General features: G+C 57.3%; 1 protein-coding gene across 2 annotated transcripts; it reads left to right on the forward strand.

Annotated features, from left to right (window-relative positions):
• Window positions 1–8,366: 8,366 nt before the first annotated feature.
• On the forward strand, window positions 8,367–27,358 carry CHERP (calcium homeostasis endoplasmic reticulum protein; the record flags this gene model as incomplete). 2 transcript variants are annotated; one of them, XM_080715061.1, is made up of 18 exons in its annotated part: window positions 8,367–8,391; window positions 8,679–8,852; window positions 13,341–13,528; window positions 14,615–14,752; window positions 14,857–15,008; window positions 16,041–16,185; window positions 16,265–16,354; window positions 17,523–17,787; window positions 20,695–20,870; window positions 22,642–23,080; window positions 24,390–24,628; window positions 24,901–25,034; window positions 25,561–25,647; window positions 25,908–26,051; window positions 26,141–26,257; window positions 26,875–26,969; window positions 27,053–27,238; window positions 27,318–27,358. In XM_080715061.1, 18 exons carry the CDS (start codon window positions 8,367–8,369, stop codon window positions 27,356–27,358), a joined length of 2,835 nt encoding a protein of 944 aa, XP_080571187.1. The 2 variants fall into 2 exon arrangements, with proteins under 2 accessions (XP_080571187.1, XP_080571188.1); XM_080715062.1 differs by having other exon boundaries at window positions 16,074–16,185.
• Between the last annotated feature and the right edge of the window lie 431 nt (window positions 27,359–27,789).

The following is a 27,789-nucleotide window of genomic DNA, read 5'->3' on the forward strand; positions in this document are numbered from 1 at the left end:
AGTTGGCACCCAGGCCCTGGAAAGCCAGAGGGCAGGGACGCAGCTCCGCCCTCCGCCCTCCAGGCCGTGTGCGGGGTCTCCAGGAAGTCGTGCTGAGCGGCTCCGCCTGTCTTTCCGGATGAGTCTTGGCTCTGTCTATAAAGACCAGAAGGCTGTTCGGTGGGGAGGGCTCGGTTTTATGAGGATCCTGCGGTTTTCTAGGGGCTGTTTTGTAGTCGCGTGTGTGTTTATACCATGGTCCTCATCAGGGGACAGAGCAGGACCGGCTTCTGGAGCAGTGACTGTTGTGTTTTCTGAATGTTGAAAAGCAAGGAGCGTTCCCGCTGCTGCTGCCCATCTGGCCGTGTGCGGTAGGAAGTGGGAAGCGATGGCGTGTTCTGAAGTTCTCCTCCCGAGGTACTGAGGACAGAATGGATCCAGAGCATTCTCTCAGTGTCTGCGTGACCCACAAGACCAGGGTTTTGCTGCCATGATCTGTCTTTGTGCTGTATATACATTAGTATCTGATCGCATCCTGGTTAGAGAGAGAGACGAGCCCTACCTGAGGACCTGGGTTATCAGACAGTAGGCATGGGAGCCAGGCATGGTGGTACATGCCTATCCGCCCAGCAACTTGGGAGGCTGAGGCAGGAGGATGGCAAGTTCAAAGCCAGCCTCAGCAACTTAGCAAGACCCAGCTCAAGAGAATAAATAGAGAAGCTTGAGTTTGGCAGAATCGCGTCAGGAAAGCCACGGGATCCCTGCGTGCCGAGGCGCCGGCGTTGGCCCCCCACATCGGGAAGGCCCGTGCCTGGCTCCTGGGGTCTTCAGTGATGCTGCCCTTTTTCTTCAGCTGGACCTGGGGCAGTGAGCTGAGAATGGGCAGGAACTCGCCCTGTCTCCTGGTGAGTGCAGTGCTTCCCGTTCAGAGAAATCCTAGCTTCTGCGTGACTCTCTGGTCTTGTGGGTTTTGGGTTTTTTTGTTTTTCTTTTTGATAATTGGAAATCTGTGTGTGAGAGGTTCAGTGCTGGGTTGTCAGGCAGCCGTTTTCTGCTTTCCTGGGAGTCACCCGGCACCTGCCTCAGGACAGGCCATCTGTATGTCTGTTGCTCACTTGCTTTCAAAATAATTCAGAGCCAGATTTCGAGACGGCTGCTCTGTGGAATATAGGAAGGAGAGATCCCGACGGGTGTGACGTGTGAAAAGAACTTGCGTGCCTTCGCCGGGAGCTGTGCTGTCTGCGGTTGAGTTTTTCTTGCTAAAACACACACAGGGCTAATTTTGCGGCACAAAGACACCATGGCAGTTGTCTATACGGTTACAGTAAATGACGCCTCCGACACATCACTGCACTTCAGTGATCTCTGCCTCCACCTGGGTGTATTGAAATCCCTGACGTTGCTGAAATTTGTACATTAACGTGTTTTCCTTTTCCCAAGCAAGATCTGCTGGTGAAGAGAAACGACTGTCTGGTTTTATTATGCTTTATAAATTAATAAATGGGATATTTAATTCTATACATAAATTTACAGCATATACCAACACTGGAATCCATGAGACAATCACAGTAGACCAGCCTCTCAGATCAAAAGACCAACAGACTCAGGACCCGAAGGCTCAGAGGCAGCACCGCCTGCCCCAGGCCAGGCCGGCCCCCGCCCCGTCCACTCACAGTGCTCTGCGCTGGCCTGACACCGAGTCTTACCCGACTCCTTTATGTTACAGAAGGAGAAACCGAGGCCCAGAGGGCCCTGGAGGAGAGTGTTGTGAGACTTGTGTGGGGTTTTTAAGCACCTTATTTTTAGTCCTTGATCACAGGGAAAATCAAACTGCTGTGACAGACACTGCGGCACCTCGTGTCTGAACTTTGCTGTGTATTTGTTCTACAGCCGCCACACACCCTTTGTGACTCTGGGACCAGGCAGACCCGGAAACCTTAAGCTTTTGCAGACTTAAGGTTTTAAAACATTAAATTATTAAAGGACCTGAAAATTTAGATTCTCTTTTTCAATTGTCACCTATTTTCTAAGACTTCAGTGCTGTAGACTGTTCTCTGGGAACAACTGTGTATTCATGGGTGGCATTTACCAAAAATAAGTTAGTCTTCCGGAAATCAAGGTTGCCCCCCCACCCCCACCGGGCATGGTGGCGCACACTTGCAATCCCAGTACTTGGGAGGCTGAAACAGATCGCAGGTTTGTGGCCAGCCTCACTTACTTAGGGAGGCTCTCGGTAACTTAGACCCTGTTTCAAAATAAAGAATAAAAAATAGAGCTCTGGGGGTGTAGCTTGAAGGTAGAACGCCTTTGGGTTCAATCCCCAATAACAAAAGAAAAAAGAAAAAGAAAAATTGTTCCCAATTCATCAGTGAGAGCCAGGTTTTTCTTTTCAGTACTATGGACTGAACCCAGGGGTAGAATAGTCTACCTCTGAGCGACACTCCCAGCTGTGTTGTGTGTGTTACTAGGGATTGAACCCAGAGGCATTCTATCTCCAAGCTACATTCCCAGCCCAGTTTTATTTGGAAACAAGGTCTCGCTAAGTTGTTAAGAGCCTAAATTGAGCCAGGCACACTTGTAATCCCAGCATTTGGGAGGCTGAGATTGGAGGCTCACGGTTCAAGGCCAGCCTCAGCTAATCAGGCCCCGTTTCAAAATAACGAATAAAAAATAGGGCCGGGGGTGTAGCTCAGAGGTCGAAGCTACATCCCCAGACCCGCAAAAATATAAATAAGAAAGAGCCCAAGTTGCTGAGGCTGGCTTTGAACCTGCAATCTTCCACCACACCCAGCTCAGCCGTTTTTATTTTCAATAGCTCAGTTGGTAGAGCAGAGAGGATTGTAGGTAGCAGCTCTTTTTATTTGAATTCATTTTGTGTGCCTGTATCGTACTGGGGATTGAACCCAGCGGCATTCTACCTCGGCTATACCTCCAGCCCTTTTTATTTGAAAGGGTCTCACGAGGTTGCTGAGTGGGTCCCACTGCACTTCTGAGGCTGTCTTTGAAACTGTGATCCTCCCATCTCAGCCTCCAAGTACTGGGATTGCAGGCGTGCGCCCCTTCATCTAGCTTACTAACTTGATTTTGCAGGTGAAAAAAATGAGGCCGCCACGAGGGCCAATCCACTTGTCTGGATGACAGCAGCTGCTGAAGTCCGACACCAGAGCCTCTTTCCCTTCCTGCTCAATCCGCTCCAGAGAATTTCCTCCAAACCGTTGAGGAAAGGCAGGAGTCTCCACTATGACCGTCCACAGCCCTTTCATCTTGGGCCTTTCGCTTAGTGACTGGCAAAGCACTTGTGCCACAGAACAGGAATGTCTGTGTCCCACCCAGAAAGCACTAGAGTTAGATGCGTGTAACTAAGAGGCGCACGGGTGAAGTGTTAGGGCCAGGTGGGTTTAAAAAAAAAAGTGGCACACACTTGGAATCTTAGTACTTGGGAGGCTGAGACAGGAGGATCACAGGTTGTAGCCAGCCTCAGCTACTTACTGAGGCTCTCAGCAACTTAGTGAAACCTTGTTTCAAAATAAAGAATAAAAAATTCAGCAGGGCATGGTGGTGCATGCTTATAATCCCCGCTTGGAAGGTAGAGACAGGACCGAGACCCTGTTTCCAAATAAAAATAAAAGTAGGTGTCTAGGAGTGTAGCCCGGAGGTAGAAGGGTTTCCAGGAACCCCAGTACCACCAAAAAAAAGAAAAGAATAAAAAATTGGGCTGGGGCGTAGCTCAGAAGTAGAATGTCCCTTAGTTCGCTCCCCAGTTCCTAAAAAAGAAAAACTGACAAGAAAAACAGGTGCCGTGGCACATGCCTATAATCCCAGTACTTGAGAGGCTAAACCAGGAGGATCGCAAGTTTGAGGAGCCTTGGTAATTCAGCAAGGCCCTCGAGAACTTAGACCCTGTTTCAAAAAAGGGGTAGCGGGAGGGGTAGAGATGTGGCTAGGAGGCAGAATGCCTCTAGGTTCAATCTCCAATCCCCAAAACACCCTGCCAAGGAAAGTCCAGTGTAGTTACGGGGTGGGTGGGTGTGGGATGAGTGTTGGAATGTTTGGACTTGCATTTATAATCACAGCTGTAAGAACCCAAGATGGAGCCATTGGCCCTATCGGAGGCAGAGAGTTACACCAGCGTTTGCGCCTTTCCCCCGCGCAGCTGCCACGGGAGGGAGCATTTTTCCTTAGCTTTATGATATGATCCTAAGAGGTGTTTGCACAGAGGTGGGTCCTTCTCGGTCTCTTCCTAGAGCTCAATGCTAGACACTAAGGTCCAGGCCTAGACAAGCCAAATGGCCTTGCGGTTCATGGCTAAGGTCACAGCGGGGCCTCAGAGCCACTGCCCAGGAGAGGACCGCTGCTCGAGGTCTGCTGTGTTAGCCGGCCCTGCTGAGGCTACTCGGGACTGCTCTCTGCCAGGTACCTGCTCTGCGACCGGGAGCCTGCTGGTGACTTGGACGCAGACGCAAGGAATGCTCCCCGGAACAGAGCAGAGGCCCGCTCCAGTGGCCCAACTCGGCCTCTTCCCGCACAGCACAGGGCCATCAGTCCCCAGCATCCCCCCGCTGCAGCTCCGCTGGCTGACAGGAGTCACACGGCACTCTGGCTTCAGCGCGGGTGGCCGAGATGGCCTAGTACTCACTATTAATCACCTACTGTGTATGCCTGGAGAAATTACTAAAGAAAAACATATTACCTACATGGAGATGTTGAGAAGAATGAGAGCTGGGCACAGTGGCACGTGCCTGTAATCCTAGTACTTGGGAGGCTGAGGCAGGAAGTTAACAGGTTCAAGGCCAGTCTCAGCAACTTAGATCCCTCTCTCAAAATACAAAAGGGGTTGAGGCGGGTTGATATATCCTTGTACATAGGGAGTAGGTTCCAAAATATATCAATGAGCTGGGCGCGGTGGCGCACACTTGTAATCCCAGCATTTGGGAGGCTGAGACGGAAGATCACAGTTCGAGGACAGCCTCAGCTACTACTAAGGCCCTTTGCAACTCAGTGAGACCATGATTCAAAATAAAGAGTAAAAAAAGTAGGGCTGGGGGTGTAGCTAGCTCGGAAATAAAATGCCCCTGGGTTCCATCCCCAATACCGCCAAAAAAAAAAAAAAAATTATATATATATATCCATGAGTGAAATCAATGTGCTCGTGAATGTACAGCCTCTCTCTGGAAAAATCCACAAATGAGATTACAACTTACTTCTAGGGAAGATACTTATGCACAGATTTCTCCCCCAAAAAAACTAGCATATTGTGTATATTACTTTGCAAGCCTCTTTGGGGAAAAAAGTGCTAAGCCAAAAAAACTCCCTTGCGGTAACAAGTACTCTCCCTTGATATCTGTATCTGTGTACAGGGTACCCAGTGTTCCTTGAGAATGTGCTATAATTAACCAACCCAGCTCCCCAATGCTTACGGCTGACCCCTGTATGGGAAATTCTGCAGCGCACAATACAAGACGCACTTCTTTTTCCTTTCTTTTCTTTTTTTTCCAGGTCTGGGGATGGAATGCAGGGGCATTCGAACTCCAAGCTACAATCCCCTGCCCTATTTTTTATTCTTTATTTTTGAAACAGGGCCTCACTAAGTAGCTGAGGCTGTCCGCGAACCGCGATCCTCCGGTCGCAGCCTCCCGAATGCTGAGATTACAAGTGTGCGCCACCACGCCTGGCCAAGACACACTTCTAATTCAGGACAAATTCCTCAAAACCTGTGCACGTACAATTTTAAGCATCATTCCATTTTGCTTCTCAATTTTCCATTTTATTTCATTTTCTGTTGCTAAAACAAAATACCTGAGACTGGGTAAACTGATACAGAAAGGTTTATTTGGCTCAGGGCTCTGGAGGCTGAGAGTCCAGGGACAAGGACTTCGGGCTGCACTGTCTCATGGGGCTACGAGGAAGAGACCCCATGGCAAAATCCCAGTGTCGGCTCAGTTCTCTCTTAAAGCCACTAGTCCCATCATGGCCCTGCCCTCATGACATCGTCTGATCCCAATCACTTCTCTCAGATCTAAACAAAGTATGGATCTGGGGTTAGCAAAATATGAAATTTGGCAAGCATGTTCAAATCACAGCCTGGTGTCTCTTCAGCAGGCCTTCCTCACTGCGGATGTAAACTTTACTTGTTTTTTCTGGGCGTGGTGGCGCACACTTGTAATCCCTGCGCTTGGGAGGCTGAGACAGGAGGATCGCATGGGTTTGAAGCCAGCCTCAGCTACTTAGTGAGGCTCTCAGCAACTTAGTGAGACCCTGTTTCCAAATAAAAGATAAAAAAGGTCTGGGAGTATAGCCTGGAGGTAGAAAGCCTCTGGGTTCCACCCCCAGTACCACCAAAAAAATAAATAAATAAATAAATAGAGTTTGTTTTAAAAAAAAAATTTTTTTTTTACTTGTTTTACTTAAGTCTTGCTGACCATGGTGGCGCTGGCCTGTCATCCCAAGTACTTGGGAGACTGGGGCAGAAGAATCACAAGTTGGAGGCAGTCTGGGTCTGGAACTTGTGTGTACTAAAGTAAGACTTTATGGAGTCTCTTGGGCTTAATTCCATTTTCGGGTTATTACTGAAAATCTCTCAGGACATATAAATCTCATGCACCTGCAGTACTGAAGATGCTCAGCCGTCCTGCAGAACACAAGTTCAAGGCCAGCCTGGGCAACTCAGCTAGGCTGTGTCTCAAAATAAAAAACGAAAAGGGCTAGGAACAGAGTTTAGTGGTAAAGAATCTCTAGGTTGAGCTGGGCGTGGTGGTGCACACCTGTAATCCCAGTACTTGGGAGGCTGAGACAGGAGGATTGCAGGGTCAAAGACAGCCTCAGAAAATAGTGAGACTCTCATCAACCTAGGAAGACTGTTTCAAAATGAAAATAAGAAAATAGGACTGAGGGTATAGCTTGGAGGTAGAATGCCCATGGGTTCAATTCCCAGTGCCACACACACGCACAAAAAAGAATCCCTGGGTTCAAGCTGGGCGCTGTGGTGGACACCAGTAATCCCAGAACTTCCAAGGCTGATAGAAGGATTCTAAATTCAAGGACAGCTCCAGCAACTTGGTGAGAACCTGAGAACTTAGAACTTGTTTCAAAATAAAAAATCAAAAGGGCCGAGCGTGGTGGCGCATCCTTGTAATCCCTGTGCTTGGGAGAGGAGACAGGAGTTCCAAGCCAGCTGTGCTGGCTTAAGAGACCCTGTTTCCAAATTTTAAAAGTATTTAAAAATAGGTCTGGGAGTGTAGCCCGGAGGTAGAAGGGCTTCCAGGAACCCCAGTACCACCACACACAAATATATATATATATAATCAAAAGGGCTGGGGAAGAAGCTGAGACATAATGCCCTTAATCACCAGTATTCCCCCCCCCCCGGAAAAAGAAAAACTTTGTAGGCCCCTGGCCTGGATCAATACTTGACATACAAGTAAGCAATCCATAGAGTCTGGAAACGTTTTTTTGTAACAACAAAAAGGATACAGTGCCCGAGGCGTGCCAGTGCACGCCCACAACTGTAATCCCAGTACTCTGGGAGTCGGGATCAAAAAGCTCTCAGGCTCGAGGTCAGCTTCAGCAACTGAAGCAGGACTCTCAGCAACCTAGCGAGATCCTGCTTCAAAGCAAAAAATAAAAAAGGGCTGGGGTGTATAGCTCAGAGGTAAAATGGCCCTGGGTTCAATCCCCAGTACAAAAAAATAGTAATAATGACCTGAAATACTTGGGCATCCTTTGCGCGGCAAAGCCACCGAGGATCAGCCGACCCGCGTTAACAAGGGCGCGCTCAGGCCGCCCGACCGAAGGACGCGGCCGTGCACGCCGCTCCACCGCCGGCTGCTCCCTGCCCACCGGCACCGTCGGCGGCACCCTCGGAAGGCTGTCTGCGGCCGGTCCTGGGGCAGGAGGGCCCTTGCCCCACAGTCTTCCTGACCGAAGCGACGAGTCGGGAGGAGCAGAGGGAACGAGCCCAGGCGCGATCTCCGCCCGCGCCGGGGACTCGCCTGGGAGGAGGGGTCTCCCGGACGCACGTTTCGTAGTCTCGACGTTCCAGTCGGGAGGAAACAACAGTTCTCGCCCGAGAGGGAACTCCCCAAACTCCCGATCCCGCGGAGATCCAGCCCCGCCGCCGCCTCGCCGACGGCCCGCGCTCTCCCCGCCGCGCCCGCTCGAGGCAGCCCCTGCGCAGGCGCCGGGCTGGCCCCGCCCACTTGACCCGCGGCTCCCCCGCCCGCCTCCTGACCTCACTTCCGGGGTCTCCCAGCGACGGCCGTAAGTGGCGGGCGGAAGCGGCCCCGAGGCCCGCCGTAAACGCTCCCCTCGCGCCACTTCCGGCCGGGTTCCGCAGACGGCGCTGGTGGGCGATCGTGAGGCGCCGGAGGACGTTCCCCGCGGCCGGAGCCATGGAGATGCCGCTGCCGCCCGACGGTGAGGCCCAGCCCGGGATGGAGGTCGTCCCGTCTCCCCCGGGGCCCCCTGGCGGCCCGCCCCGCGCCCCGCAGTCCCGGGACCTGGGAGGGGGCGGGGCGCGGCCTCGCGCCTTCTCCCGCGGCCTCTCCCGCGGGTCCCCGCTTTCTCGGCGAGCCCGAGTGGGCCCTGTCGGGACCCGTACCGGAGCGGCCTCGCCCGAGCTCGGCCCAGCCCGGGGGCGCCGGGGACCCCGGGTCCGTGCGGTGTTTGCTGACGCCCCGCGCGGCCTTTTCTCCGTCCTCCAGACCAGGAGCTTCGAAATGTCATCGACAAGCTCGCTCAGTTCGTGGCTCGCAACGGGCCCGAGTTTGAGAAGATGACGATGGAGAAGCAGAAGGATAACCCGAAATTCTCGTTTCTGTTCGGAGGCGAGTTCTACAGTTACTACAAGTGCAAGCTGGCGCTGGAGCAGCAGCAGCGTGAGTCCGCCGGCCCCCCGGCGCCTCCCCGCTCGGGTTCCGGTCTCTTGCAGACCCCCTTTATCTGGGGTCTCCTGTTCTTGTTCCGGGAAGAGGAATCTTCGTGATCCCTGCTTCTGTTCCCAGGGCGCCGCACCGATTGGCTGGCTGCTGAGGCCCGGTGTCATGGAGAACCAGGTTATCGATCTTCCTGGGCTCCGGGTCAGGATTTCTCTATCGTTTTTAGCAGACGGAATAACTTGAAGTCAACGGGAGTAGAGGGGGCTGCCTGTGTTTTTCAGTAGGAAGTGCGAGAGGGGGAAGTGCCCAGACTCTTTGGATGAGCTTAGTGAGACCAGCAAGGTTTTCGCGTACTGAAGATGTGCAAAGCAGAAAGAATTGTTCCTGTAGGTTTTAGTTCTTGGAACGTTTTGTCCGTGTTCAGTTGAACGTCAGGAGTGTGACCGCCGGCCTTAAAATAATGGCTCATCCGCAGATAAGGATCCTGAGGGCAGGGTCCGTCTCCGCCATGTCTGCCGGGAAATCTCCAACCTCTACGTGTGTTTTTGAATGAATGGGGGTTTGTCAAGTAGATGAGTGATGAAAATGATAGTCTAGGTAGGCATGGCGGTGCCCACCTATAATCCTAATTCTAGAAAGGCTGAGGCAGGAGGATCGCAAGTTAGAGGACAGCCGCCGCAACTTAGCAAGGCCCTGTTTCAAAATTAAAAGGCTGGGGGTGTAGCACAGAGATAGAATGCCCATGAGTTCAGTGTCTGGTACCCCCCCCCCCAAAAAAAGTGATTGATTCTGAGTTCAAAACTCTCTAAGGCCAAATGGATGGACCTTGGTTGGGTCATCATTGTCCTCTGATACATAATGAGCCATTGATGCTGATGGGAGGTTTGCAGGGTAGAGTGGGACCCTGCAGAGGTCCAGGGCCTTGAGCCAGCAGTGTGTGGAGGGGGAAGAACCCTGAGGCCCAGCAGGGCTGCAGTGTGCCATGTTTGGAAATGGGGGAAGGGTTTGCTGTGGAGTGTTGAATGCCGAGGGGGGTGTGGCCTTTCTCTCTTGGTCCAGGAGTTCTTACTCGTGCCCTCGTAGGTTGGAGATGAGGTTTGGGGAGATCCGCGGCCTGGAATTATAGGCAGAGGCAGAGTGTTGTGCACTTACGGTTTCCAAGGCAGCCATTTCTTTCTGGTTTTGTTTGTTTGGGAGTCTGGAGATGAAATCCAGGGGCATTCGCCCTCCGAGCTACACCCCCTGCCCTATTTTTTATTCTTTATTTTGAAACCGGGTCTCGCTGAGTTGCGGAGGGCCTCACTAAGTAGCTGAGGCTGGCCGCGAACCGCGATCCTCCAGTCTCAGCTTCCCAAACGCTGGGATTACACGCCCGTGCCACCATGCCCAGCTCAAAGCAGTCATTTGTTAGCCCCAGCACCCCAGGCTTAAAAGCTGCAAGAGAGTTTGAAACAAGGGCTCCTCCAGGATCGGGTCTGCTTGGCCGGTGTGGAGGACAGGCTGCCAGGAGCCAGAGTGAATGTAGCGGGCCGGGTTAGGGAGGGGCGTGGGGGCAGGTGGGGCTAAGGAATAGAAACCAGGGGCGGAGGCACCCTTGGACATCGCCGAGGCTTGGCCTAGCGAGGCAGGGAAGGAAGATGCCTCAGACAGTACCTTGGCTTAAATGACTGCCCTGCAGAGGAAGCCAGTGCCCATCTTTCACACCCTGCTTGGTCAGAAACGAGAAGCAATTTGGGACTCGGTGCCACAACAGGGAAAGGAGAGTCTACAGTGACGGAAGGTTGGGGCAAGAGGTGTGTTTTCCGGGTGGTGGCATCCCACCTGGGATCTCGAGTGCGGCCTCGGAGGGCCGGGGGCGGCACTCAGGAAGGAGGTTGGAGCCCAGCAGAGGGATTCTGGGCAGAGTAGGGGAGGCTGTTGTGCTTAGGAGTCGGGGGGGGGAGCTCCTGGAGGCTCGCGGGCCTGCCTCCTGGACGCTTTAGCCTGAGCGCCGCTGGCCTTCACTCCTGTCCTTTGTGTGTGTGCGGTGCTGGGACTCAGAACCAGGCACTCTCTACACTGAGCTGTACCCACCTCCCTTTTTGTTCTTCGTATTGAGATAGAGTCTCACCAAGTTTCTATGCGCTGGCCTCAAGCCTGCCGTCCTCCTGCCTCAGCCTCTCAAGTACTGGGATCATAGGCTGCTCCACTGCACCTGGCCTCGCCTTTTAAGACAGACCTTCTGACTGTTCTGAAATGGCATTTTACAAAACCCACCGGGAAGGACCCGTTTGGGGTTCTTAATCTTTCAAGTTTCTCAGTGAGCCATGAAATGAAGACCATGTTTGAGAATAACAAAGAGAGTTGGGAGTGTAGCTCAGAGGCAGAGCACCCTGGGTTCACCACCCAAAAAAAAAAAAAGCAAGCTGTGGAATGTTGAATTGCAGTAAAAATGCAAAACACTCTCGCCTTTACCACCTTTGCTGTGGCCGCGTGACCAAATGAGGAGCAGCCCCCCCCCCCCGGAACTGACTGCTGTGGGGCGGGGGCTGAGGCCGGGGTGGCAGAGCTGTGGCGGTGACGTCAGATCGTGGGGTGGGGCTGCGCATCAGCGCACAGGTGCACCCTTGCTTGTCTGGGCGGATGGCGGGGCCGGCGGGCACAGGGAAGGAGCCCAGGTGTCAGGAAGCGCAGTGAGCAGTGCCGCTCGTGGGAGTCCTGTGGTCATCGGTCGGGTCCAACACCCAGAGGATCCTGAAAGGAGCTGACGCTTTCAGGAATCTTAGCGGGCAGGTCACGGCTGCAGCCACATCTGCGTGGCATTCCCAGGGGGTCTGCATGCGGGCAAAGGACAAAGGCCAGGAAGCCAGCCTCAGCATTCAAGGGTCAGGCAGGGGAGGGACTGAAGGGCAGACACAGAGGAAGGGCTGAAGATGGGCCCACCGAGCTGAGCCCCAGCGTCCTCAGGAGCCCCGGCGTGTGGAGGAAGCAGGCAGGAGCCAGACTGGCAGGCTGTGGTCACAGGAAGATGAAGACAGTGAGATGTGGCTTTTGGCTGGGTGAGAGGAGACGCGGGCTGAAGGGCGAGGGGGCGCTGTGTGTTCGGATGCTGCTGGGACCCAGGCGTGGGCACACGCCTGTAATCCCGGTATTTGACAGGCTGACGTAGGAGGATCGCAGGTTTGGGGTCAGCCTCAGCAACCTAGCAAGACACTGTTTCAAAACAAAAAATAAAAAGGGCGGGGGGTGTATCTTGGAGGTAAAATGCTCCTAGGTTCCATCCCCAGTACCACAAAAAGAAAAGAAATGAAAGGATGAGACAGCAGCGTCCCTGGAGGAGCTCACGAACGCAGGCAGGGCCTCGCTCGGGGCACCCTTCGGGCCCTTGTGAGTCCGGAGCTGGGAGCTGGAGGCCGGTGCCTGGCCCCGGGCCCTGTGCTGCCCTCCACCCCACCTTCCTTCTTTGGCTCTGTGTAAAGACAGGTTGCCCTTGGGCTGGAACTCACCAGGCCTTCAGCAGCGTGTGGCCACATCCATAGCAGACAGGGCCCGCAGGTGGAGAGGGAGGCAGGCAGTCTCGGCCAGGCCCCTTATGAGCAGGACCTCTTCCCTGAAGACCTCCCTTCCATCTCCTCTGGCCACAGCTGGAGCACGCACCGCCCAGGCACAGTCTCTGCTTTTTTTTTTTTGCAGTACTGGGGATGGATGGAACCCAGGGGCATTCTACCTCTGAGCTACACACCCAGCCCTACTTTTTTTTTTTTTTTTTTTTTTTTTGGTGGTACTGGGGGTGGAACCCAGAGGCTTTCTACCTCCGGGCTATACTCCCAGACCTATTTTATATTTTATTTGGAAACAGGGTCTCATAAAGTTGCTGGGAGCCTCACTAAGTAGCTGAGGCTGGTTTCAAACCTGTGCGATCCTCCTGTCTCCGCCTCCCAAGAGCAGGGATTACAAGCATGCGCCACCAACCCTGGCCCAGCCCTACTTTTTATTCTTTATTTTGAAACAGGGTCACACTGAGTTGCAAAAGGCCTCACTAAATAGTAGCTGAGGCTGTCCTCAAACTGTGGTCCTCCTGTCTCAGCCTCCCAAATGCTGGGATTATAAGTGTGGGCCACCTCGCCCGACTCCTCCGAAATGTCTTAAAAGTAAAAGGAAAGGCCAGAGGTCAGAGATGGCTGCCAATGAGGCTGGGGGACAAGATCTCTGGGGGAGAAGATGCCTGTCTGCCTTCACTCTCCTGCGGCCACACCTGATCAGGCCTAGGTGAGGCCGGAAGGTGGGCGGGCTGAGGCTCGGCTCGCACTGCAAGGACAGTGGACGAGGACAGCAGCACTTGGCACGGGGCTGAGGCTCTGTCCCAGGTGCTCTAGGACAGGACGGACACGAAACACGGGCCCGTGTACAGAGGCCCGCCCGTGGATGCTGGGTCTGTAGGTGTGGAGGCGGGACACCAGGACTTCGGTGGCATCCTCACGGGAGTCCCCTGTCTTCCTCCACTGCCAGTCCTCTGCAAGCAGCAGGCCACGGAGCTGGAGCCGGCCGCAGCCCTGCCTCCGCCCCTGCCGCAGCCCCCGCTGGCCCCCGCGGCCCCCATACCCCCGGCCCAGGGTGCGCCGTGCATGGACGAGCTCATCCAGCAGAGCCAGTGGAACCTGCAGCAGCAGGAGCAGCACCTGCTGGCCCTCAGACAGGTAGGCAGCCTGGGTCTGCCCCCACGGCTGCTGCGCATGCTCCTGGACGTGGGGGCGCCTCCTGCTAGAACTGGGGTACGGGTGCGCGTTTTCCACCACGGGACGGGGGCAGCACACGGCCTCCCAAGCTCTCGGGAGGGCGCGCTGTGGGCCCCCCGTCTCAGTCTGGCGCTGTTGCCACGTACCAGGAGGATGCGCTGCCAGGAAAGCGAGAGGAGGAAGTGTCAAACGTCCAGAGTGCCGGCCCAGGCTTGTTGCCAGCTCGAGAGCGTGGCACGAATGCCCCTCAGCTGCCCCAGACTGGACAACAGAGCCTCAGCCGGCCGCCTGGCCCCGCAGTGGCCTCGTCCTTAGCAAGCACTAACCGCGGGGCAGCACGCCTGGCTCTGGCAGCATTTGAGTTTGCGCCCTCCTGGTGGCTGGTGAAGTTGCTTCTCTGCCTGACCAGAAGCCCCCTTCTGTCTGTCTTTTTTTTTTTTTTGTACTGGAGATTGAACTCAGAGGCAGTCTACCTCCAAGCTGTGCCCTGTTTTATTGCTCATTTGGAAACAGGGTCTCACTAGGTTGCTGAGAGCCTCACTAAGTAGCTGAGGCTGGCTTTGAACCTGCGATCTCCTGTCTCAGCCTCCCAAGAGCTGGGATGACAGGCCTGCGCACCTGACCCTCTTGTCTGTGATGCCCGTTCACAGCCTCATCCCCCCCCCCCCAGTACTGAGGATTGCCCCCTGGGCGTCCTGCCTCTGAGCCACACCCTCCGCTCTATTTTATTCCTTATTTTGAGACAGAGTCTCACTAAATTACAGTGGGCCACACTAGGTAGCTGAGGCTGGCCGTGAACCTGCCCTCCTCCCGTCTCAGCCTCCCAAGTCTGGGGTGACCAGTGTGTGCCGCCATTCCGGCTCTCTCAGCCTTTTCCTGTTACCCTGAAGCTCGTGGCATCTCCCGGCGTGTCCTTTCGAGCTTTGCCCGTTGGGCCTGCTGTCACAGTAGACTGTCATGGACCCAGAGCAGGTGGCTGGGGAGTGAGGGACAGGAGCCCGCGTGATCCGGCCCGCCGCTTCCTGCTGACCCCTCTCGACCCCCCAGGAGCAGGTGACGGCGGCCGTGGCCCACGCAGTGGAGCAGCAGATGCAGAAGCTCCTGGAGGAGACGCAGCTGGACATGAATGAATTCGACAACCTGCTGCAGCCCATCATCGACACGTGCACCAAGGACGCCATCTCGGTAGGGCGGCCGGGGTGCTGGGACCCTGGGCGCGAGGCCTCGGGCTGTGGGCTCCGCGCCCACACACCCAGGGCCCCGCTCACCGGCCTCCCTGGCTGCCACAGGCTGGGAAGAACTGGATGTTCAGCAATGCCAAGTCCCCGCCGCACTGCGAGCTGATGGCGGGCCACCTCCGCAACCGCATCACGGCGGACGGGGCGCACTTCGAGCTGCGCCTGCACCTCATCTACCTGATCAATGACGTTCTGCACCACTGGTGAGCGCTGCCGGGCTCGGCCGCAGGCCCAGGGCCAGGTGTCCAGGCACCTGGGGCAGTCCCCCCAGCGGCCCTGCCTGTCCTGTCCTCGTCACTAGGCCAGGGTCCCTTTCTCCTAGCTGCCCTGGGGCAGCTTCTGGGCACCTCTCAGCAAGGCAGGCTGGGGCTCCAGGCACTCGGGGCTCTGAGGCCCCTTTTACTACCTCCCCCACTGGTGCCCAGGCCCAGCAGGTGCTTGCTTCTCACTGGCACCCGGGTGGAGGTGAATGGGAGAAACCAGAAAGCCGTCGCAGGGGGACTTGCATTGCTAGTACGGCAGCAGACAGCAGGACTCCCTCCTCTCGGGCGCCTCCCCTCCCTGCTCCGCCCCTGCCGCTCTCCTGCTGAGACTTAAGAAGCTGCTCCTCTTCTCTGTCCTGCTCCTGGTGGCTCCGCTCCTCCCTGCCTTTCCACCTCCGCAGCCAGCGCCTTGCCGAGACAGCCTGTCTGTCGCAGCTCTCCTGCGGCGCTTGTTAGTCCGCTCCGTGTGGAAGCGGGTGCTCCTCACCCTGTCCTGCCGCTGGACGCCTCCCCCACCGGCCTCCACCCCAGCCCTGCTCTGGTGAGCTCGGCCTGGGCCTCGAGCTGCTGCCTGTGCTGGGTCCTTACCGGGGCATCGCACTGCTCGGCCGCGGGGGCCTCCATGCCATTTACATACTTTGCCTCTGTGGCTCGGCTTCGTGGGCCTGCGGGACCGGTGCTCCCTGTTCTTCTGAGAGGCCCCCCATGCGCCATCGGGCTTAGCTGATGGCTGCGCAGGGACCCGACCCAGGAGGGAGGGGGCTTTTGCTGACGAGCTCCGGGTGAAGAGCCTTGCCCTGGCCAGCCCAGGCTGCACCCCACCACCTCCCGTCCATCCCCCCAGCCTGGCACACACCGGCCTTGCAGGGAGCCGATCGCCCCGTTGGGTTGGGGGTCTGTTTCCTGAGAAGGCAGAGGGTGCTGTGGCTGGAGCCGCGATGGTAACGGGCGCGTGGCCGGGTCCCATCCCAGGGCCCTGATGCGCGGAAGGTCTCTCCCTCACAGCCAGCGCAAGCAGGCGCGGGAGCTGCTGGCTGCCCTGCAGAAGGTGGTGGTGCCCATCTACTGCACCAGCTTCCTGGCGGTGGAGGAGGACAAGCAGCAGAAGATCGCCCGGGTGTGTGTGTGGCTGCGGGGCAGGGCAAGGGGGGGGGGTGTCACACTTCTGCCGCTCACGCAGCCTCCTCCCCGTCCAGCTCCTGCAGCTCTGGGAGAAGAACGGCTACTTCGACGACTCCATCATTCAGCAGTTGCAAAGCCCAGCGCTGGGGCTCGGCCAGTACCAGGTGAGTGCCTCTCCCCGGCCGGGGCAGTGCCCCGCCTGTGCTGAGATGCCCTCAGGTAAAGCCTTCCGCCCACTCCCAGGTGTACCCCAAGGGTGCGCAGAGCGTGCGGGGCTCTGGTGGCATGACTCCGAACTAGGTTTTTTTTGTTGTTGTTTTGTTTTTGTTTTTGGTTGGTTTTTTTGGTACTGGGGATTGAACTTGGAGACATCCTACCTCCAAGCTACACCCCAGCCTGATTTTCTTTCTTTATTTGGTAAAAAGGCCTCGCTAGGTTTCTTAGATCCTCACTACATTGCGGAGGCTGGCCTTGCACCTGCGATCCTCGTGTCTCAGCTTCCCGAGTACTGGGATTACAAGCATGTGCACCACGCCCGGAGCCCCCGACCTCTGGTGCACTGCCATCAGCTTGCTCAGAAGTCATGGCTATGTGGCCGTCTCGGGCCTGTGTGCGCGCCTCCTGCTGCGTGTGTGGGTGCTGGAGTCACGGTGTCCTCTGCCTTTTCTCTAAGAGCGTCTGCCTGTAGAGGGGCTTTGGCCACGCCTGAGGCATGGAGGCGGCCGGGGCATCACCTCCGGCCCAGTCGGAAGGCCGCTCTGCAGGCCTGGCCTGAGAGCGGAAGCCATGTGGTGACTGTGCCCTCTTTGTGAGTCCTAGCATTACAAAGAGGACTTCACGCTCCGAGTAGCTGCCAGACCAGGAAAGCACATGTCGCAGCTTTTCTAAACCTTGTCCACTTTTTGTTTTTAAATAAAAGTGGAATCGTCCCCCATGCCACAGGCTCACTGCTGTCTCTTGCTGCTTCTAGATGGCGGGGCACGTCCTGCACTGCTAGGGCCGCGCTGTCCCTCTCCACGTGGCCTTTCCAGAGCCCTTGGTCCTGTTACTGTCCCCCTTAAAAATCGGAAGCTGACGCCTCGGGCTCTTGAAGCCTTGCAAAGGCAGAGCCCCTAGAACGCTCGTCAGCCGCCAGGGGCAGCAGCACCTGCTCGTCTGTCGACAGGGTTGCGCACTCTGGGGACGCTCGCCATGTGGTCGGGGTGGTGCCCGGCTGCCGCCCCAGGCCCGGCAGGTCCCGAGATGCCGCTCGCTCTCCAGACGCCTGTCCTTGCGCTGCCCCAGGAGGCGCGCAGCCCCCGGCCGGGCCTGCGATGGTGCTCTTCTCCGCAGGCCACCCTCATCAACGAGTACTCCTCAGTGGTGCAGCCCGTGCAGCTGGCCTTCCAGCAGCAGATCCAGACTCTGAAGACGCAGCACGAGGAGTTCGTCAACAGCCTGGCCCAGCAGCAGCAGCAGCAGCAGCAGCAGCAGCAGCAGCCGCCGCCGCAGGTCCAAGTGCCTCAGATGGAAGCCGAGGTCAAGGCCACGCCGCCACCGCCAGCCCCTCCCCCGGCCCCAGCGCCCGCCCCAGCCATCCCGCCTACCACCCAGCCTGGTACGAGGCGCCCTCAGCCCCACCCTCGGGTGGCAGCCCCGAGAGGCAGGTTCTTCCAAACGCGGCCAGAAAGCACCCTTCCGTGCCCTGTCCAGTTCTGTCTCTGATCCAAGCGCCTTCCCCAGCCAGATATTAATTCACTTAGAGTCGGGCCAAGTCAGTCAGTGGTTCCCCGCGTATCGCCCCAGAGAACAGAGAGAGACCTGCCTGCGTCACGTTGCAAGCTAGGATAACGGACAGACCAGACAGGAATGGCACCAGGGCTGCGGGCGCTCCCCAGGGCTGGGCGCAGCTCTGTGGTAGAGCACGTGCCTAGCATGTGCGAGGGCCGGCGCCATCCCAGACTCCAAATCAGGCAGGTGTACGAAGATATGTCATGATGCATGTGATGACATGTAGGCTGTATGTAACGGTTGCACATACATAATTTAGCATCGCCTCTAAACAAAGATGTAGAAAGATTGAATAAAATGAAACCCAGTCTAGTGCAGGTTAGGTGCCACTAATCCAAAAATACAAAAATCCCATCTATCCTCCTCCTCTCCCCTGATCCCACACCCAGGGATTGAGCCCAGGGGCATTTTACCTCCAAGCTACACCCCCAGCCTTTTTTTGTTTTTGTTTTGTTTTTTTAGTACTGGGAAATGGAACCTAGGGACGTTCTACCTCCAAGCTACATCCCCAGCCCTGTTTTTTATTCATGTGTGTGTGTGGGGTGGGGGGTCCTGGGGGTGTAACTCAGGCTTTTCTACCTCCGGGCTATACTCTCAGACATATTTTATACTTTATTTGGAAACAGGGGTCTCACCAAGTTGCTGAAAGCCTCACTAAGTAGCTGAGGCTGGCTTTGAACCTGTGCGATCCTCCTGTCTCAGCCTCCCAAGCGCTGGGATTATAAGCGTGCGCTACCACGCCCGGCTCTCATTTATTTATTTATTTATTTATTTATTTATTTATTTATTTTGGCAGTACTGGGGTTCCTGGAAGCCCTTCTGTCTCTGGGCTACACTCCCAGACCTATTTTATATTTTTTTATTTGGAAACAGGGTCTCCTAAGCCAGCGCATGCGGCTGGCTTCGAACCTGCGCGATCCTCCTGTCTCTGCCTCCCAAGCACAGGGATTACAAGTGTGCACCACCATGCCTGGCTTATTCTTTATTTTAAAACAGGGTCTCAGGCTGGGCGTGGTGGCGCACGTTTGTAATCCCCGCGCTTGGGAGGCGGAGAGAGGAGGATCACGCAGGTTCGAAGCCAGCCACACTGGCTTAAGACATCCTGTTTCTAAAAAAGTATAAAATAGGTCTGGGAGTGTAGCCCGGAGGTAGAAGGGTTTCCAGGAACCCCAGTACCACAAAAAAAAAAAAAAAAGCGGTCTCAGTTGCAGAGGGCCTTGTTAAGTAGCTGGGGCTGGCCACAAAGCTACAATCCTCCTATCTCAGTCTCCCAATAGTACTGGATTACAAACTTGCACCACCACACCCAGTTACCCCTGGCCATTTTATTTATTTATTTATTTATTTATTTATTTATTTATTTATTTTGCAGGTCTGGGGATGGAACCCAGGAGCAGTCAACCTCCAAGCGACACCCCCAGCCCTATTTTTTTTTTCTTTATTTTGACACCGGGTCTCACTGAGTTGCGGAGGGCCTCACTAAGTAGCTGAGGCTGTCCGCGAACCGCGATCCTCTGATCTCAGCCTCCCGAATGCTGGGATTGCAAGCGTGCGCCACCACGCCCGGCTTCCATTTTTATTTTTGAAACAGGGTCTTGTTTCAAAGTAATAGTGCGGGAGTCTAAGTGCTGGGGCTCCTCAAACCTGCAGCCCTCCTGTCTCAGCCTCCCAAATACTGGAATTATAATCACGAGTCACTAAGCCCCGCGCAGATCTAAAGCGTTTCAAAATATTAAGTTGTTTAAGCATGAACGTGTTACTCAAAAGATTTGGATTTTGAGGCAGACATGATGATGTACTCCTGGGGTTTTAGCTGCTCAGAAGGCTGAGACAGGAGGATCACTTGAGCCTATGAATTTGAGACCAGCCTGGGCAACAGCAAGACTCCATCTCAAAAAAAAAAAAGTGTATCAAATAGGATCCTTCCCTAGAACGTGAGGGTGGTTTAACACTAGGAAATCTAATAATAGATCAGGGCCAGCAGCTGCTTATTGTGTGGACCTGTGCTTGTGCTCACAGCTACTTGGGAGGTTGAGGGAGGAGGATCGTTTGTGCCCTGAAGTTCAAGGCCAGCCAGGGTGGCACAGCGAGACCCCGTCTCAGTAATGGAGGCCAGGTGTGGTGGCACATGCCTGTAATCCCAGTACTTGGAAGGTTGAAACCGGAAGATTGCAGGTGTGTGGCCAGCCTCAGCAACTTTGCGGGACCCTGTTTCCAAATAAAAAACTATAATAGGGCGAAGGATATAGCTTGGAGGTAGAATATCCCTGGGTTCAAGCCTCAGTTCCACACAAAAAGTAAAAATAATCATGGAAGCTGGGCATGGAGGTATACCACTATAACGAAAGTATTTGGGAGGCTGGAACAGTAGGATCAAGGTTCAAAGCCAGCCTAAGCAGCTTAATGAGACCCTCAGCGACCTAGTAGAGACCCTGTTTCAAAATAAAAATGGCGCTGGGGGTATAGCTTAGAACTGGGTTCAGTCCCAGTGTAATGCTGGATTAGGTGCAGGGAGGCAGCTCAGTGAGGCGTGCGTGCTCAGCAGAGGAGACGAGGGCCTGCCGTGCGGGGGGTCAGGTTCTTTCGTCTCTGTCCTCTTTCTGGAGGAAGGTGGCAGTCAGTTTCCACCAGGGTCAGGAGGCAAGAACTTGCCTGGAAGTGAGCCCTTTGTTGGAGGTGATGGCGCCCCTCCCGCTGCCTGGGCCCGTCTCTAATTGATCCTTCCTGGCTCTAGATGACAACAAACCTCCGATCCAGATGCCCGGCTCTTCTGAGTACGACGCTGCGGGAGGAGTCCAGGACCCCGCGGCTGCCGGCCCCCGGGGGCCTGGACCTCATGACCAGATCCCGCCTAACAAGCCCCCCTGGTTTGACCAGCCTCACCCTGTCGCTCCTTGGGGCCAGCAGCAGGTAGTTCTCGGACCTCGTGTTGGGGCAGATTGGGTGTGCATGAGCCCGACAGGTGGCGGGCATTGTTGGGGCCTCTCCATCAAACAAGTCTCCCTTCCCCCCGGCACCAGGAAATTTAATCCTATTAGAGACAGAAAAGCGAGCCTGGCATGGTGGGGCACACTTGGAACCCCAGGACTTAGGAGGCCGATACAGGAAAACCACAGGTTCATGGACAGTCTCGGCTACTTAGTGAGACCTTGATTCAAAATAACGAACAAAAAATAAGGCTAGGGCCGTAGCTGAGAGGTAGAAAGCCCTGGCTCTATCCTCAGTGCCCGGGGGGGGGGGGGGGGGGGGGGCAAGGCAGTCCTGGCACTTCTGCTGTTGTGAGTGGGGAGCTTCACAAAGCACTGGCTGTGTGTCGTTCTGGAAGAGACGCGGTGCCTTCCTAAGGAACAGGAGGACAAAGATGCCAGGCTTCACTAGGCGGCCACAGAGCGGAGCGTTCCCCAGGTTGGGAGCCCATAGGCCAGCACAGCATGGCCAGAAACAGCAGCTGGCCGGTCCAGTGGACAGAGCATCTGGATACAGCCCAGGCTTGGCCAGGTGTCCACTCTTGCCCTCAACAGGGCCTGGCCAGTGTGGCCTTCTCCCGTGACTGTCTAGAGGGGAGGCAGAAAGGCGGCTTGAGCCCCCACTCTCAGCCGTAGGGTGAGGAGTGACCTCGCCAGAGATCAGATGTTCCCGTAGACCCCCCTGCCCCTGAGCGCCGACTGAGCCAGCGCGGGCGCTTTGTGAGACACCTCCGATGAGGGAGCGGGTCTCCCCGCGTGGTAGGCATGAGCGCAGGCCTCTGCCCGTGGACGGGTCAGGCGGCCCGGCACTGCCTGGAGCTGGCGGCACTCCCTTCAGTCCTCAGGCCCACGTCCAGGTCGGCGGGACCTGCCTGCGAGGCTTCTCACAGTCAGAAAGTTTCTGCTGGCCGGGCGTGGCAGCGCACGCTTGTAATCCCAGTACTTAGGAGGCTGAGATAGGAGGATTGCAGGTTTGCAGCCAGCTTCAGCTACTTAGTGAGGCCCTCTGTGACTGAGATCCTGTTCAAAATAATAAAAAATAGGGCTGGGGTTATAGCTCAGGTAGAATGCCCCTGGATTCAATCCGCAGGACCGTAAAAAAAAGAAACAGTTTCTGCTGCCGTGCATGATGGTACACATCTTTCCTCCCAGTACTCGGGAGACTGAGGCGAGAAAACCCCAAATTCAAGTCCAGCCTGGACAGCTTAGATCCTGTCTCAATGAAAAGAGGGTCGGGGGTCAGGGGTTTGGCTAAGTGGTAGAGCACTCTGGGTTCAATCCCCAGTACCACCAAAAAAAAAAGATGAAGTCGTTTCTGTCATCACAAGTGTGAAATCGCCTTCTCCTGAGCGCCCGCGGGTGCAGGCCGGCCAGCCCCAAGCCCGCGGCGCCCGCGGCCTTGTCCACGCACACTCCCACCGCTTGGGGGGTGAGAGCTGGATCTGCTGTCCTCGGGCACAGAGAGCTGCCGTCTTGGCAGGGGGCCCAGGAGCACACCCGGGACGGGGTGTAGGGCGAGTGGTCCATGTGGGCAGACAGGAGCTGGCCTCGGGGGCGTGGGGCAGCGTCACTGGGATGCCCAGCTGCCGCGGGCACCCGGAGAGCAGGCGTGCACGCCGGCCTTTGCTGCCCGGGGAGGGCACGGGTGGCAGCGGGGAGTCTGGTCCTGCACTGACGCCAGGGCGGCTTCAGGTTCGTGTCTGTTTGCCTTGCAGCCTCCGGAGCAGCCCCCCTACCCCCACCACCAGGGTGGGCCGCCCCACTGCCCGCCCTGGGGGAACAGCAGCCACGAAGGCATGTGGGGCGAGCAGCGTGGGGACCCCGGCTGGAACGGCCAGCGCGACGCCCCCTGGAGCAACCAGCCCGACCCCAACTGGAACAACCAGTTCGAGGGCCCCTGGAACAACCAGCACGAGCAGCCGCCCTGGGGCGGGGGCCAGCGCGAGCCACCCTTCCGCATGCAGCGGCCGCCCCACTTCCGCGGGCCCTTCCCGCCCCACCAGCAGCACCCGCAGTTCAACCAGCCGCCGCACCCCCACAACTTCAACCGCTTCCCGCCCCGCTTCATGCAGGACGACTTCCCCCCACGCCACCCTTTTGAGAGGCCGCCCTACCCTCACCGCTTCGACTACCCCCAAGGGGACTTCCCTGCTGGTGAGTGCCCAGGGCGCATGCCCAGGCCTGCGGGGACACCGCGCTCCACCTGCTGAGTGGACTGACCAGCGGGCAGTCGCGGGGGGACGGAGGGCCGCCTACAGACTCCGTCCTCGCCCCTCGGTATGCACCCCAGCCCTGCTCAAGGGCCGGGACCAGGCTCTGCTCCACGGTGAGGTTCCAGGGTCCCCACTCCCCCAGACAGGCCGCGAGAACAGGCAAGGAGTGTTTTGTTATTTACTTCTTTTTTTTTTTTGTACTGAGAAATTTTACCTCCTCCCAGCCCTATTTTATTGTTTGAAGTAGGATCTTAATAGGTTGCTGAGGTGGCTGGCTGGCTGGCTGGCTGGCTGGCTGGCGCGCGCGTGTGTGTGTGTGTGTGTGTGTGTGTTTTACTGGGGGTTGAACCTGACGGTTTACCCCCAGTACTATTTTATTTTAAAACAGTCTCACTAGGTTGGTGAGAGTCTTTCTACTTGCCAAGGCTGTCTTCAAATCTGTAATCCTCTAGTCTCAGCCTCCCTAGTCCTAGGATTACTTGGCATCACCATGCCTGGCTTGATTTACTTTTTGTTGTTGTTGTTGTTGTTGTTGTTGTTGTGGGTTTTTTTTTTTCCTTTCGGTACTAACCATGGAACCCAGGGGCATTCTACCTCTGAGCTACACCCTTTGCCTGATTGTTTGTTCTTTATTTGGAAACAGGGTCTCACTGAGTTGCAGAGGGCCCCACTAAGCAGCTGAGGCTGTCCATGAACCTCGATCCTCCTGGCTCAGCCTCCCAAATGCTGAGATTATAAGCGTGCGCCACCACGCCTGGCATGATTTACTTTTTAATGTTAATTTCCTGTAGCTGCTGTACCAGCTCCCAGGCCAGAAGGCTTAAACTGCAGCCCATGATTGTTCCGTGGTTTTGGAGACCCCAGTGTCCCGGGCTGTTTCTTCTGAGGCCAGTGGTGGGCCCGTGTCCTTAGGCCTTCCCGCCCCAGTGTGTGTCCGGGTACAAGGGCATAAGCCAGGGGTGTGGCTCAGTGCTCTGGGCGCTGGGGTCCACCAGCACTGAAAAACTAAGAAAACATAAGGCGATCCTGCCACATGCCACACAGAGCCCCGGCCTTGCCGTCCTCAGGCTTGGTCCTGCTCTTTGTGGCTCCTCGTGGCCCTCAGGTCCCCTGGACGGGGCTGTGCACCTGACAGGCACTTCCAGGCCTGGCAGAGCCGTGCCCTTTGCCCCTCCCCTGGCTCTTATCACCTGGGGCCCCGGCCGGCTGAGGCTCCAGCTCCAGAGGCCTGAGACAGCTTTCTCCTGCAGAGATGGGACCCCCTCACCATCACCCTGGCCACCGCATGCCACACCCGGGGATCAATGAGCACCCGCCTTGGGCTGGGCCCCAGCACCCTGACTTCGGCCCGCCTCCCCACGGCTTCAACGGCCAGCCCCCCCACATGCGGCGACAGGGCCCTCCCCACATCAACCATGACGACCCCAGTCTGGTCCCCAACGTGCCCTACTTCGACCTCCCTGCTGGGCTGATGGCACCCCTGGTGAAGGTGAGGCTCCACAGGTCGGGTGGGGCGCCCCCAGGTATGCCCAGGGAGCCAAGGTGGGCCTGGGGGCAGAGGAAGGCCACCCGCGAGGGGCTCGTACCCTGCAACACGGACAGGGACAGCGTCTCAGGCGCACTTTGCCTGTGTCGGCCCCCTGCTTTCTTCAGCCTCTGAGGAGCTGGGGCGCCCCTCGAGGGGTCGCCGAGCCTGCCGAGGGTGGGATTCCCTGGGCGGGGTGTCCAGGGCTGAGCAGCCATACTGGTAACCTCCCGCAGTTGGAAGACCACGAGTACAAGCCTTTGGACCCCAAAGACATCCGCCTCCCACCCCCCATGCCCCCCAGCGAGCGGCTGCTGGCCGCAGTGGAGGCCTTCTACAGCCCGCCCTCCCACGACAGGCCCCGGAACAGGTGAGGAGGGAGGGAGGCCACGGGCCCCACTGGCCTCAGGTAAGGAGGGAGGGAGGCCACGGGCCCCACTGGCCTCAGGTGAGGAGGGATGAGGCCACGGGCCCCACTGGCCTCAGGTAAGGAGGGAGGGAGGCCACGGGCCCCACTGGCCTCAGGTAAGGAGGGCGGGAGGCCACGGGCCCCACTGGCCTCAGTTTGTTCCATTTGCGTGAAAGACTCCTAACACTGGCCACCCCTCAGGTAAGAGAATACGGTGGCTTAAGTTATCTAGCCTTAGTGTGGGATGGAGCCCAGGGCCTCAACGCGCCCTGCTACCCGGTCCTGTCTCTAAGGATAAAAGTGCCATCAGGGAGCCCGCAGCCTCCCTCCCGCCCCCTGCTGACCACAGGCCCGTCCTTCAGCGAGTGAGAGCCTCCAGCCCAGCAGTGGGCCAGCGGAGCCAAGCCCACAGCCGAGCTCCCTGCCTGGCCGAGGGCCTCCACCCCAAGGGGCTCCTGCACTCACGCGGGAACGCCCTGTCTTACAGCGAAGGCTGGGAGCAGAACGGCCTCTATGAGTTCTTCCGAGCAAAAATGCGAGCCCGGCGGAGGAAAGGCCAGGAGAAGAGGAACAGGTGAGCGCCGCTGGCCCAGGCACCGGCAGACCGTGGGCCCACGGTGGCTGCCTCCCGGCCTCACAGTGAAGGGAACAGTGAACATGGCTGTGCTGACGCCGTCGTAATCAGCGATATTCCAGAGCTCGATCCCCTGCACTGGGGTAGAGGCAGCAGCTGCCACAGCTGGGGTCTTACAGGACCTGGGGGTCCCAGGCAGGTCGGGCTTGTGGGGCACAAAGCCATCAGCGTGCCCTCTCCAACCGTGCATATTCCTGCAGCGGCCCCTCCAGGTCCCGGAGCAGATCCAAAAGCCGGGGACGCTCCTCCTCCCGCTCCAACTCGAGGTCCTCCAAGTCGTCGGGCTCCTACTCCAGGTCCAGGTCGCGATCCTGCTCACGCTCCTACTCCCGCTCCAGATCCAGGTAGGCTGCGGCCTGGACGGCAAGCCTGCGCCCTGGCGTGCGCCGCCGCCCAGCTCCCCGCCCGCGCTCACCCGGCCTGTCCTCCGCAGGAGCCGGAGCCGGTCACGCTCCTCCAGAAGCAGGTCCCGTTCCCGCTCGCGGTCCAGGTCCAAGTCATACTCCCCCGGAAGGAGGCGCCGGTCGAGATCACGAAGCCCCACTCCGCCGTAAGCGATCTTTGCTGGCTTGCTTTTGGGGTGGAGAGACAGGAGAATCACAGGTCTGAGGCCCACATCCGCAACTTTGCGAGACCATTTCCAATTTCAAAAGGGCGGGAGGTGAGGCTCAGAGATGGATTCAACCCCAATAGCACCAAGGCCAAAGAGTCTGGGTGGCCGGTGTCGCCGACGCAGCGAGGCTGCGCACTCCATCGGGCCACAGACGGCTTGAGGTGGCTCCGGCTGACACCTAAGCTGAGCGGGGTCTTCAAGGAACCCCTCGGCCTATGGAGGAGAAAAACGTAAGCTGGGTGAGACGGCGCACGCGTGTCATCCCAGCATTCGGGGGCTGAGACCGGAGGATCGCGGGTTGCGGGCAGCCTCAGCTACTTAGTGAGGCCCTCTGCAACTCAGTGAGACCCGGTTTCAAAAGAAAGAATAAAAAAAGGGCTGGGGGTGTAGCTCGGAGGTCGAATGGCCCTGGGTTCCATCCCCAGACCCAAAATAAAAAAACCGAGCCAGGTGTCTTGTGTCCTGGCGGCCGGAGCTCCCAAGGCCACATAGCCGAGCGTCACTAACTGCCATCGCGGAGGGTTGTGTTTTGAAAACGTGGTCCTCGGTTTCAGCTCCTCGGCTGGCCTGGGCTCTAACTCGGCGCCTCCCATCCCCGACTCGAGGCTGGGCGAGGAGAACAAGGGCCATCAGATGCTGGTGAAGATGGGTGAGTGCCGGCGTGCGGGGCGGCTGGGGGCCGGGCCGGCGGGAGCGGCGGGCGAGCGCTGGTGTCCCTGTCCCCCGCCGCAGGCTGGAGCGGCTCCGGAGGCCTGGGCGTGAAGGAGCAAGGGATCCAGGACCCCATCAAGGGCGGGGACGTCCGGGACAAGTGGGACCAGTACAAGGGCGTGGGCGTGGCCCTGGACGACCCTTACGAGAACTACCGCCGTAACAAGAGCTACTCCTTCATCGCGCGCATGAAGGCCCGCGACGAGTGTGAGTAGAGAGCAAGGCGGGCGGCGGGGCGCCGGGAGGCCGCGGGCGGCGGGAGGCTAGTGACGGCTCCTTCCCACAGTCTCCACGTTCGGGGCGCGCAAGGAAGAGAAGGAAGACTGAGGGCCCGCGAGCAGCCGCCGGGGACGGGCAGGGCTCTGCGCCCCCTGCGCGGCAGCTTCTTGGCCACGGAGAGGAGCCGCGGGGACGCGCAGCCTCTCGGTCACCGCCGCGCACAGGCAGCCATGCGCCAGGCAGAAATGAAAAGCAGAACACTTTGATTTACAGAGCCCAGCAAGGTTTTCTTTTCCACTCCGATGGGTTTAGTTTTAGGGAAAAGTACCGATCTAGAGCGATCCCCAGTGAGGTCTCGGCCCCGCCCCGGGAAGCGCTGGCCCGGTCACAGGTGCCCGCTTGCGCCCCTCTCGCGGTGGCCAGTTGCTGTTGCCTGGGGTCGAGGCTCCATCGGGGTCTGAGGCGTCCTCAGGGGTGCAGGGCCCCCCCCCAGGCAGCCAGCTCCCCGGAGTCACTGGGTCTGCCACGCCTGCCCAGTG

Source organism: Muscardinus avellanarius (genome assembly GCF_963383645.1).
Source record: "Muscardinus avellanarius genome assembly, chromosome: 18".
NCBI classification, from domain to species: domain Eukaryota; kingdom Metazoa; phylum Chordata; class Mammalia; order Rodentia; family Gliridae; genus Muscardinus; species Muscardinus avellanarius.